Here is a 12,367-nt window from a genome sequence, read left to right as displayed (position 1 = left end):
ATGCTCGGGAACCCGCGGATCCCCCGGATCCGAATCTTGGTCCCGCCGATCATCGATGATCCTGCAGATCTTTGGCATGCTGTTGTTAGCTCGGAGCCGCGGGTAGGGCTTCAAGGTCTTCAAATCAGGGGCAAAGCCCGCCCCTAGGGCATGACCAGGTGCAGAAGCACCAATATCGATTTATGATTGTCGTAAGTAAAGTAGAAAGAATAAAGGTAGAGGCCAACCTCTACCATTTCACTACCAAGCCAATATAGCTGGTAATCCATTTTGCATTCTTCGAACGTAAAACATCCGCCAGATTAAACGAAACCTCTTACGACATGCAAACCAATACTACCGGCTCTAAGCCAGTCATCTTTATTGGTGCAACGGACGCAATATGCAGAGAAGCCATCAGGCTTTTTGTGCAAGCAAGCGACGTGCCAGTTGTCCTCGCAGACGCTGATGAGGAAGAGCTGCGGACATTCGCTGCCAAACTACCTGGTAGGAATGTCACCATACGAAAGGTGAACCTCTTTGACCCGGATGAGTTACGAAGCACTATTGCCGGTGCTGCGCTCGTGATTCAAGGAGCACAGCCATACTACCGAACCTCAACACCCGTCCTCACAGCTTGTATCGATGCAAAGGTGCCCTATCTGGACTATTCCGACGATTTGAGCAGCACGCAAGCGTCACTCGATGCACACGAGCAGGCAAAGAGGGAGGGCGTCCCATGCTACATCAATTGCGGCTCATCCCCGGGCATGACCAACCTTATCGCGCTTGACATTGCCAAAGAACTTGATACTGTCGAGAGTCTGGATATTTGCTGGCTGGTCAGCGAAGAGGGCGGCCAATTGGGCAGAGAGGTCCTGGAGCACCTGATGCATATCACGGGAGGACCTTGTTTAACCTGGGCCGATGGAAAGGTCGCGGTCCATGAGAACTGGGTCGAGACAGCTTATGCCCCCATTATCGCTGGATCCAACGATCTTTTCCATGAAAGTGTCCACCCCGAGCCGGTTACCCTGCCGCGCCGACTCCCAACCGTTCCTCGAATCCGCACCCTGGGCGCTCTCAGTCCTGCGCCATTCAACGGCCTTGCCCGAGGTCTGGGCGCCGCCGTCCACTCTGGAGCTCTTTCTATGGACACAGCTGTCGACTTTCTCGAGGGTATGCAGAAAAAGACCTCCACCAGCTGGGGCGAGACAGTTGGTGCCATTACCGCTCAGTTCAGGGGCGGCGACATTACGCTAAATCAGCTATACCAGCTAGCTGCCCAGGGCATTTCATCCCTCAAACCATGGAACCTTGCCCTTTGGGGAATGATCAACCAGGTGCGCAAGGGACAATGCACATCAGGGGAGGTCCTGAGTTTCTTGGTGGATTCCGCACGGGGCAAGCAGGCGCCACGTCGTTCGGGGATCCTCGTTCGAGGCATTGGCACCCGCAATGGACACCCTGCTGTCGCCACCAGACGCACGCCCGTCGTCCGAAAGGACTCGTTCATGGGAGAGAGCATGGCGACTTCCATTGGCACATCTTGTGCCGCTTTTGCCCTGATGGTGTTGGATTTGGGCGCCCAGCAGCGGCCCGGTGTCCAATGTCCTGAAGACTGGGCTGAGCTGGAGACGTTTGTCAAGTCTATGGAGAGGCTTGGATGCCCTCGAGATCAGATTATTGAGTTGGTTGAGGGGTAGCTTGGTAGCGACTGGGTTGTGGTAGGCTTCTGGAGAGAATTATGGTGGTGAATTGGCAAAGCTAGTATCCACTCAAGTTAGGAATATAGAATGTCCTTTGTCTTTGGATTTCATGAAGTTGATCATTTCCAATGTGCATAAACCGTGGTGGGTTTCACATTTGGATGTATGTTTCCCTCAAGTTATATTTACACATGCCTGTGTCTGTCCGAAGAAGAACAACAATATTATATAATCAAATCCGTAGCATAAATTACTCGCTACATAGTATTTCTATTTTCTCGCCAAAAAGGACATAATTTCAATGTCATCCATTGGGGATTCATGAGGTTTTGATCGCTAAACACATGTATGACTACAATGGCAAGGCTGGTTACAAGACACATACGCCAAACAACAATGCCCGATGCCGATAATATCATACAGGTAGGAAGCGGGCTTATTGTTCCCAAATAGAAGCTTCCTTGCTAGGAGTTCACAAGCCTCCAGTGACTCATGAGTGGCGCCTAGGAATTATAATCCAGCATCAACTCTCGAGCTGATATACAACGTCTTAGCCTCTACCTTTACCGAGCCATCTTGGTCAAGAACCTGTGCTTCCAAGAACCACTTCCTGCCCTGCCTCTTCGTGACCCATGTCTTGATCATAGCGACGCTCGGCGCCTGCACAGGAGAGCGATACGAAATCTCAAGGCCAGCGGTGTACAACCGCGTATGACCCTTTGACACCAACTCTGTGGACTCAGCACACAAGCCTAAAGCCTCATCAAGCAGGGCAGCCAAGACTCCCCCGTGGACTGTATCCTGGAATCCGCACAGATCCGGGCCTAGAGAAACGAAAACCACGAAATCTGGAGCTCCATCGTCACGTTGATCTGGAATCTGGTTTGGCTTTGAGCCTGGCATTCGAGCCAGGGACAACAAATGTGGGATTGTATCAGCGGTATTTATCACCTTACTGAAGAACTTGTTGGAGGTGCCCTTTGCATCATATCGGGTGACGAATGGAACCGGCTCGTACAATGGGCTGCTCAGATAGGGTGCAGCAAATGGGAGGGAGGCAAAATATTCGACATCCTGTGGGGAAATCTCCAAGTTCGGTTCGAAGAATGCATGTCGCTTTGAAGATGGACGGTCTGTCATTTTTGTGTGATTTTTGGGATGTGTTGATGCCTCCAAAAGGTAATGTGAGATACCAAATTTGGATAACCGTTGGTGGCAGCTCTGGGTACCACACAGTGTCAACGATCGGTCTCAAATAATGAGCCTCAGGGCGAGTGCTCAACTGCTCAGATCGTGAGGAGTCTCGGTTTAACCTCGGTGCCCGCGGTTACCGAAACCGAGCCAGACCTGTAGTTCGCGTTGCAGTGCTATTCGCTATGCACATGTCGGTGGAGTATGGGTCAATGCGGGATGGAAGCGGACCCGCGGTTCCTCGATTGATCGACATCAACATCATAGACTTAACCTTGGTTCTCATTGGGTGGGGGGCATAGAAAACCTAAAGATCATCGAGTCTGCGGATTTCGGTGCCTCAGGACCGCCTTAGACTGTTCAACGATGCGTGTGAAATTCGTACGTACGTCGGAGGCGCAGAGGTTATAGAAGACCTACATCGCCCCCCAACTGGATATATCGATTATATCTAGCCTTTGGCAAGATAGTATAACCAATGATCAACGGTGCAGAAAGCGTCTCTTTCTCACATTATCTCGCCTCATGTTCCAGGAAATATCAAAAACACCACGCTCCCAAGGGGTCTGCGTTTGCCAGCGTCATTTGCAGATACGCCAGGATATTGTTGTTGGAACATGAAAGTCTTACTTTCGTCCTATTCCATATCATCAGTTCGTAGGGAATATCCACAAACTATATCATATCCCAAACTCAATGTATGGTGGAGTTGGCCGGGACCCGCGGACCCCCCACGGATGATCTCCATTCCCCGGATTCTCTTGTCGCATATTAATGAGCCTCCGCATTCTCCTCCACTCATACATTCGAAGAGAATGAACGGTTCCCAGGATTTCTCACTACCAATAGTTCCATTATGTAGCTCGGCTCCCTCGGAATCGCAACAGCAAGAAGATGACATTCTCTCCACAAGACAATTACCTGCAATTCCCACAAATATCGCATGACCAAAACAATGACTGCAATTGGATTCCGATCAATGAGCTCCAGTTTTCACTGCCGTTTTGCCTGACTCCCCCTGATTCAGACCTGGGCCAGTCTGTGAGCTCCGTCGTCCATGTAGGTGAAAAGGAGCAGCTACCACGATGGACAGAGACAGAGCCAGGTTGGTTAGACAGTCTGGAGGCTTCCTACCAAAACCAAAAGACATGTACTGACAGTACCACCCATCCATACTCACATTTTCAAACCGATGATCGAACCTCTACGGCACCTGCCGTTCATAACCATCAGGAGCCGTACCCAGTCTCCGCCACTACACAAAAACAGAGCACAGGGCGGCGGATACGTCGACAGAACCACTCGTGTGATCCATGTCGTCTGGCAAAACGGGGATGCGACCTTCCAAGGGGGGTGGCAATCTCTGGCAACAAACCCACAGTTGCTTGTACCATGTGCTCCCTCCGGAATATGGAATGTACGGTAGCCTGGTTAGCTAGCCGGAAACCCCCCCGCCACATCCAGAGGCGAGAAGAAAGTCCCCCTAGATCTCCAGCGGGCAACAGAGCTCCTAATTCCCAATTGAGACCAACTGAGGATGTGTCCAATGTGCAAGGTTTGACGTTGATACCCCGGCCTGAATGGGACCAAGCGAAGCAGCTGGAGGCACGAGAGCAATGCGTGCAGCACTTGTATTTATATATCGATGTCGTTGATATACAGATTGCAACCTGCCTTTCGGAGAGATGCATGCCTCCTTGCTATTCTCTAGGGATAGACGCCCTAGTGCCGTTGAGCAACAGCGCCGATATATCTCCGTATCTAGAGAGCGCCCGATCGAGCATCAACAACTGCTGGGACATGAATCTGACATCTTGGAACTTAAAATCTGCGACACCCAATCTTTACCTCGCTGTATCACTACTGGACGCACTCTTTCAGCGCCCGGGACTCTCACAAAGCCCTAAATCTCGCAATATGCGAGATGACGCTATTGATGAAACATACAAATGGGTTGCTATTGCAATAGCCACCCAATTCAAAGTGCACGAAAACAATCAGACAAGAACGGCCAAGTCACATTCGTGGGCCAGAGACATTGCTTATGCAACATGGCAAAAGGCCAGAGAGATGCTCTTCAAGAACATTGGAGCAACTAGGTCCTTTCGCCTGGCACTCTCCCTCGTTCTCTTTGGCGGAGTTTTGCCACCAACAGGGCTGGAGCAGAGCGACATGTGTGCGGAGGATATCACTTTCGCGCACCGCGAAGGGGCTCGGCGTCTTCGGGCACTCTGTTCTAATGCACGGGTGTATCTCCAGGAAAATCACAAGCAAGGAAGTCCTCCCCTCTCCTCTGCAAATCCGGTAGGCGCCGGCACTGGGAGGAGAAAGCCACACATAGTCCAAGCATTCTCGTTTGAAGTTCGACAATACATCCTAGAGGTGGTTGGTGCCATTGAGTGGTTCTTCTGGATGTCTCACTCTGTCACCGTCGCCATGTCTCGTGAGCGAATGGACCCAACGAGTCTCGAGCTCCAAGACACTAGTATTAACAAATTACCTTTGCGGGGCCCAGTACAGCCTGACAATTCGGACGAACTGAAGACGAGAAGGCATGAGCAAGAAATTAAGGATTCTATTCTTGCGCGTGCTCGACCTAAAAAGCACAATGTGACTACTTTGTGGTCCAAGAACGCATCATGCGATGTTGTGGATCGCGCTGTCACTAATGCAGGATCGCTTGCTGTGCTGCTGTGGCGATCACTAGCGCTGCTGACAGTCGCATCGCAAGATCTGCTGACGAGCGTGGGAGATGGGGAAAGCTTTCAGCGCCACTACACCGCGACAACTGTGCTCATCGACTCATGGAGAGAAGCCTTTGGCCCCATTACCTCTACAACCATTATGAGCTTACAAGCGTCCCAAGCGGATGTCCGACGCAGGGTTCTATTCTGTGCCACCGATGGCGACCTGGCGATTCTCCTGTTCGATGAGCTTATCCGCGACCTGGAGATACACCTCATGGAATCGTTGCCAGCTGAAGATAACCTTCACACGGTTCTCCGATCGACGAGTGCGTATCGCCAAGAGGTGAGGCTTGCAAGTGCCATGAATATATCCTACCTAGCATCATTGAGTATTAGAGTGCCGGGTCCCGGACTCCAAGGGGGCCATAGTCTGAAGGTGAATGTGCAGGATATAGCTGCGCATCCGGTGAGGGTGACCTTTCTGCAACTATAGTACCCCTGAAGCTGACCTGGCTGCACAGCAACCGGCCCTTGTTGTTAAGGCCTATACACTGGCTGCCAAAATACTTGCGGACGAAATCCAGCGATTGATGGCTAAGATGGAGACAAACAGTGTGTACACGTTGACAAACGGTCTGAACCACTGCTTGCAAGGACTGCAGGCGCTGGAAAAGACGCTCGTGATGTTCCCGAACAGAGAAGACGATGGCATGAAAGCTCCGCTAGAGTAGGACTTTTACGCGCATTTCTATGCCTGGAAGGGTTTCATGGGAGACATTATGGCATCCGAGAGTCTGTTAAGGATACCAACAGACTATACTGTGTAAGCAGGCATGTAACAGACTGATCAGTAGTTATGACATAGTTGTAGAGTTGCAATCTGTGGAGTATGCTGAATCTGCAGCCCAGCGGTCGATTACATCAAATCAATATAAATACTGACTTCTCACTCTGTGTAGTTACTACTTGTGTTAGTTGAATAATCAAAATAGAAGTAAGTGAACAAAGGATTAGAAGCTGAGTGGTATAGTACTAGATATTGCACAAGCTTGTTGATTTCTCGCACGTGGTACTCATCATGTTGGACTGTGGCGGATAAATACTTCAACCGTGTTCCTTGCGCTAGTATGCGACAACTCCACGGAGGATTACATATTGCCTTCCCTTCCTACCTTTGGATTTTCCCTTTTTCCTCTTGGATATGTAGTTTTATAAACGCATGTCCCTCTATAGAAATCTGCGACCATGGTATGCACCTATAGTAACAAAGTTGCTCATGAGTGTTGCCTATAGAAAGTTCTTGGTCTAACATGAATCACAGGAATCATTTGTCCAAGATTTGATCAAGATCATGACCAATGGATCGGATGTTGTGTTCACGGGCTCTCTTGGCGAACAAAACAGAACCATCGTCCCGATAGAGCAACTCAGATCTGCGATAGATCTTACCCCCGACCGCATAGGCGGCAACTGGATGTTACAAATATCAGAATCCAGAGTTCTGAAGGTTGGCGAAGAAGTCAGTATGGATGAAGCAGAAGCATTACTCTTAATCGCCACAAAAACAAAGGTGCCGGTGCCGAAGGTTCACACTGCCTACACGATAGGCGAGATAGGATTCATCCTTATGAGCAAAATCGAGGGAAGTACCCTTGCATCTTGCTTGGAGGATATGCCCCGCGAAGAGCTCCAGAGAATTACGTACCAACTCAAATCCTATGTTTCTGAATGGCGTGAGTTGTCCAGTTCGTTCTTGGGCTCTGTAAATGGCGGGCCATGCCACGACATCATCTTCAGACACCCCTGGGATTATACATCTACCAAACAGTATGGACCTTTCTATTCCTTTGAGCAATACCAGCATGCTGTTGTGGAGGCACTCCGTTTATCAAGGCCTCCCGGAGTCTGGTATGAACAAGACGAAGCGCTCAAAGACAAAATCCTATCCTTTAGGAAAGGGTATTCTAGTAGTCTGGGACTTATGACCCATGGAGACTTACATCCAGGCAATATCATTATTAAGGACGGGCTAATTCAAGGAATAGTTGACTGGGGTGAAGCTGGGTACAGCCTTCCGGAGAGGGAGTTTTTTGCCGCTAAGCGTATTGCTTTGGATTCGCCCTGGGTTGAAATGATCGACTCTGCTATCCCTTGCTTACAGAAAGAATATGAGATTTTGAATGAAGTCGACCTGTCAATGATGCGGTATTCCCCTGTATAGTGTTTATCTCCCGTTCAACGATATCCATGCATTGCCAATGTCGTTCTTGACCTTCGATGACGCCAGGCCAATTCGCTTTCCCCAAGCTTCAGCCGTTCCTTCCGGGACAAGTCCATCCACCTCGAGGTCGATGAACCCATGTATCACCCAATTCTGGCAGTTTTCATTCCCACCTTTCGGTGCCGGCACCTTCTTGAGTACGGACATCACTGTTAAGCGCTCTGTATTGTCGAGGACTCTTATTTTGCATAGACCCCACGCACTTTGGGATATCAGCCTATGTGGAGCCCGATGCTCGAATTGAAACATGTTGAGGTTTTCGTCGATCATCCTAGTATGCAGAAGCTCACCAGTCCGTTGAGTGGTTTGGTGGATGACGAATCCCCAGTGGGCAGGCTCGTCCGTACCCGGGCCAAAAATCCCCACAGAGAGTAGGTAGGCCATGTTGGTTTATAGATTATAGGGATTAGGACATGTTAAATCAGTGGAGTTCTTTATTCAAACTAGCCGCAACGATCATAGGCATAATAGAAGGGGTTGCTTATCTAGACCGGGTAAACTCACAGCCAGTGTAGCTTTAATAATGTGGTTAACGCACTTTTCTATGATATCTGAACCGGGGGACAGACTCTATTTATACCCGCCATATTACCTGAGAAGCACATTTCATTGGCAAAGACTGCATTTCATGGATCCCCAATCATAACTCCTGGATAAGCGCGTTGCTCCGCCATGGCGCAATTGGTGATAGAGTTGCCGCTAGCCCTAATGTATATCCAAATGCGCGGTTAGAAGAGGCGATCTTTTTTAATACATCAACCGGCGGTCAATACAAAGAAAAGCCAACTGTCTTTGGACGAATGTTCTAGGATAGTAGCTGTTGGCAAAACCTGACCTAGACTCCTTGCTCAGGTCTAGCCCTTCCGCCGTTACACATGTTTTCCATCACATCCTGGACCACTCTTCATAACAAAAGTGACATCAAGCCCGCATAGTTATCACGCTTGTCACCAGGGGCAAGCTTAAAGCTGTGCAGGTATAAAGCCAGCTCTCTTGAAGATGATGACCATTAATTCAAGACCATACACTTCCGAACGCTATGCAATCTCTCAAAAAGACTTACCTTCGGTGGCAGCTCTCAAAGACTCTGAGTAATCATCATCGGATCATCGCGTACTCCCTTGATATGCATGATCCATCAATCGCAAAAGTTGGCCATGCACGCACGAACCTCTAAACTATATCTCTGAATGAAGTATTCTGTTCCAGGAATGCCAGAGCCCTCTCTAACGGCTTCCTGGTGTCGTTCATGAAAGCACAAAAAGCATTTCCGTCTAGTCCATGTTGATATTCCTGGAAGCATGAGGTTCTCTCAATAGCCGTGATAAAGACACACCCGTCTTCTTAACCTGACCGCAGGGGATATTTGGTAGGACAAAGACAAATTAAAGGCATATTCGAGAAGACTAGATTCCCGCTGGGATATGACGCCGTGCGTGGCAGCGTGGGTAGTGAGGGCTAGGGCCTGATATGTTGATAACTTGGTGGCATACATCTATGGGCAGCTACTGTGTCTACCTTGCGACAATGCGATTGTATATTGGCTTGAAATTGGTAGTATATCTGATTTTTTTTTTGACCGGCACGATCTGCCTTGGGCTTAACACGTGCACATTGGCAATGAAGGCGATGGAGTACAACATCTATATTAGGCATCTGCCCTTACCGTTTGATGCTCCATCACAGTTGTCCGTGCAAGCAGAGCCAGCAACTAATTGTATACCTGATGTATAATTACTATACCACAGTACAAGCATCGTTCCTCTATAGGCAGCATGTCCAGTCCCACGATACTACTTTCCAGGGCAAGTACACCCCAGTGCACCTGCTGTTCTTGACTGGGTGTACATGCAGTGTTTGTAGCGTTGGTAGTGTCAGTACTGCCTCGGCTTCTGAGACGATAATAATAACGCTCAGTAGAAGGGAATATGGGATTTATTGCCCAGCCTTCACTTTCGGACATCCAATACACTACTGAGCTATGGGCACACAAGTGGATACCGAAGGCTGCCCTGCAATTTCTTGGATATACGTACGCATAGCCTGCTGTCTACTTACAGTACTGCATCATTCAGACGTACATATGGAATACACGGATTATGTATCTTATCATGCGTCTTTTTCGGTTACGGCCCAGACCTAGGACTTCAGAGCGAAATTTCAGAATATGAATATTTGCGTTATTTTCTAACCAGCTGTAGACAGTAAATCAAAACAACTGTAAGTCAATCAGCTCTAAGGTAAGTCGACAGAGAAATGAATACCCTCTGAGCTTCCTCCAACCAACCAACCACAGAGAACATACCTAGCACATTGCCTTCATGTCTCAGCCCAATACACGATCAACAAGATGCAAGTCACCGGCCCGAGAGTAATTGGCATTTACTGCATCAGTCCATGCCCATCGGAAATTTACCGGAACTTCTCGTCCACTCCGTCTTCATGCCAAGGTCGCTTAGATGTCAAGCGCCCGAGAGTCTACTCTATCGATCACGGAGGAAATATGACTCTTGGCATGGACTAAACTCCATTGAGCTATGATCTTCAATATCGCCAGCCCTGAAGAGTGTTAATCTGGTATGCGCGCCATTCCGATAGAGTCCCGCCTCCGCAACTTCCGGGGCAGCTTGTTTCCACTAAGGCAGATCGGACTGGGATTAAATGTCCGTCCCCTGTTTAGGAATGTTTCGAGTCAGGTGGGTAGTGCCCAAAATGACGTCGATCGCATTTTGAGTCATGTATATATATTGGACAATTGGACCGGGATGGAGGAGGTTTGTTGAATACATTAAGCGCATGAGAATCGCGAAAGGACAGGATACTACCTCTCTAGCTTTCTTCGCATTGAACAATTTATCAAAAATGAAGGCCTTCGCCCCATTACTCTCCCTCGGCTTAGCTACCTCCGTGGCAGGTCATGGCTACATGTACATCCCTTCTAGCCGAACCCGTCTCGGCAACGAGGTATTTGCTCCCTCTTCCTACTCCCACCTAGCTCAAACCTGACTAACGACTCCAGGCCGGTGTCGACTCGTGCCCTGAATGTGCGATCCTCGAACCCGTCTCCTCCTGGCCCGACCTCGACGCCGCACCAGTCGGCCGCAGCGGACCCTGTGGTTACAACGCCCGTGATAGTATCGACTACAACCAGCCAACCACTAACTGGGGCTCCGATGCTGTGCAAACCTACAGTGCCGGCGAAGAGATTGAAGTGCAATGGTGTGTCGACCACAACGGCGACCATGGCGGCATGTTCACCTACCGGATCTGTCAAGACCAGACTATTGTCGACAAGTTCCTCGACCCGGATTACCTCCCCACTGAGGAGGAGAAGCAGGCTGCTGAGGATTGCTTTGACGCAGGTCTGCTGCCCTGCACGGATGTCAATGGCCAGGAGTGTGGATACAGTGCGGACTGCTCCGAGGGCGAGGCCTGCTGGCGTAATGATTGGTTTACGTGCAATGGCTTCGAGGCTTCTGACCGGCCTAAGTGCCAGGGAGTTGACAATGCCGAGCTGAACTCGTGCTACACCAGTATTGCCGGTGGCTACACGGTGACCAAGAAGGTCAAGCTTCCAGAGTACACTTCCAACCACACCTTGATTTCATTCAAGTGGAACTCGTTCCAGACCGGCCAGATTTACCTCTCTTGTGCCGATATTGCCATCCAGTGAGCGCATCGTTGCTCGTGAGCATGGCAGTTGCTAAGTAGTGTTTGACCTTGGTTGTCCACTTGTGTACTACTCTGTGCTTGGTGGGAATATAATGACATATGAACTAGCTGTGAATTTATACTGTATGTTCACTATTTTCAATGCAATTTGAGATTTAGACATTCATTATGTTCCTCATTCACTATTATACTCTGTATACATCTCAATATAAATTCTCTATCCAAAGAGACTGACCCCCTCTTTCTCATCCTCAACGTACCAGCCGGTGTCGGTAAAAAAGGCGAAGAAATTAATCAAGGAGGCACTGTCAGACCTGACAGTAGGCCCCATACCCTCATATCTTGTACTTTGCATAGCACACACTTCGTGAGTAATATCACGCCCTGGGACAAGAAGACAGATCCACAGAGCATTGGCGAGAACTCGTATCTTGAGCAGCATGTCCATATAATCTCATCCAAGCAATGACTTAGCCGAGTGGAGCAACTCCTGTTTAAAAATCCCGGTCAAACGCGAGCTATGTCTTGCAGAATCTTCGAGTTTGACCACGTACCGTCAGAGACCTGCAGGGCGAATGAGCATGTACATATCCGGGCAATATATCCCAGGCAAAGCATTAGATGCCGTTGTTCCTGCCAGTGAAACCATCCTGCAACTCACGAGGACTTGACAGATGCCAAGAGCAATCCCAGTACTAAGAAACCTTTACTATGCCGGTGCCTATTTCTGCGACCAGCTACAAATCTTGAAAACTGGTGATGAGATTGTCTCATATACAGACAATCCCGTCAATGTTGTGCTATTACAGCTTCCTCCCTGTTATAAGCTCAACCAACGCTGACAATGA

The 12,367-nt window shown here is 49.1% G+C and overlaps 5 protein-coding genes across 5 annotated transcripts; 4 read left to right on the top strand and 1 right to left on the bottom strand.

Moving 5' to 3' along the window:
* Positions 1–323: 323 nt before the first annotated feature.
* On the top strand, positions 324–1,856 carry BDV37DRAFT_292831 (saccharopine dehydrogenase family protein; the record flags this gene model as incomplete). The annotated part of the gene is made up of 1 exon (XM_032089253.1): positions 324–1,856. The coding sequence occupies one exon, from the start codon at positions 324–326 to the stop codon at positions 1,683–1,685; it is 1,362 nt and encodes a 453-aa protein (XP_031943245.1). The 3' UTR covers positions 1,686–1,856.
* Positions 1,857–2,014: 158 nt separating this feature from the next.
* On the bottom strand, positions 2,015–2,976 carry BDV37DRAFT_244336 (PaaI family thioesterase). Its single transcript, XM_032081532.1, has one exon. The coding sequence runs from the start codon at positions 2,826–2,828 to the stop codon at positions 2,199–2,201; it is 630 nt and encodes a 209-aa protein (XP_031943244.1). The 5' UTR covers positions 2,829–2,976; the 3' UTR covers positions 2,015–2,198.
* A 681-nt stretch (positions 2,977–3,657) lies between these two features.
* On the top strand, positions 3,658–6,349 carry BDV37DRAFT_84586 (Zn(II)2Cys6 transcription factor domain-containing protein). The gene is made up of 2 exons (XM_032091335.1): positions 3,658–6,032; positions 6,088–6,349. The coding sequence occupies exons 1-2, from the start codon at positions 3,774–3,776 to the stop codon at positions 6,295–6,297; spliced, it is 2,469 nt and encodes an 822-aa protein (XP_031943243.1). The 5' UTR covers positions 3,658–3,773; the 3' UTR covers positions 6,298–6,349.
* A 427-nt stretch (positions 6,350–6,776) lies between these two features.
* Positions 6,777–8,470, top strand: BDV37DRAFT_244330 (uncharacterized protein). The gene has a single exon (XM_032081531.1). The coding sequence runs from the start codon at positions 6,918–6,920 to the stop codon at positions 7,785–7,787; it is 870 nt and encodes a 289-aa protein (XP_031943242.1). The 5' UTR covers positions 6,777–6,917; the 3' UTR covers positions 7,788–8,470.
* A 2,193-nt stretch (positions 8,471–10,663) lies between these two features.
* BDV37DRAFT_244329 (uncharacterized protein) lies at positions 10,664–11,629 on the top strand. The gene is made up of 2 exons (XM_032081530.1): positions 10,664–10,811; positions 10,867–11,629. The coding sequence occupies exons 1-2, from the start codon at positions 10,710–10,712 to the stop codon at positions 11,518–11,520; spliced, it is 756 nt and encodes a 251-aa protein (XP_031943241.1). The 5' UTR covers positions 10,664–10,709; the 3' UTR covers positions 11,521–11,629.
* The last annotated feature ends 738 nt before the right edge of the window (positions 11,630–12,367 follow it).

Source organism: Aspergillus pseudonomiae (assembly GCF_009193645.1).
Source record: "Aspergillus pseudonomiae strain CBS 119388 unplaced genomic scaffold BDV37scaffold_20, whole genome shotgun sequence".
Lineage (NCBI taxonomy): Eukaryota > Fungi > Ascomycota > Eurotiomycetes > Eurotiales > Aspergillaceae > Aspergillus > Aspergillus pseudonomiae.
This window is presented reverse-complemented; position numbering and strand designations above follow the sequence as displayed.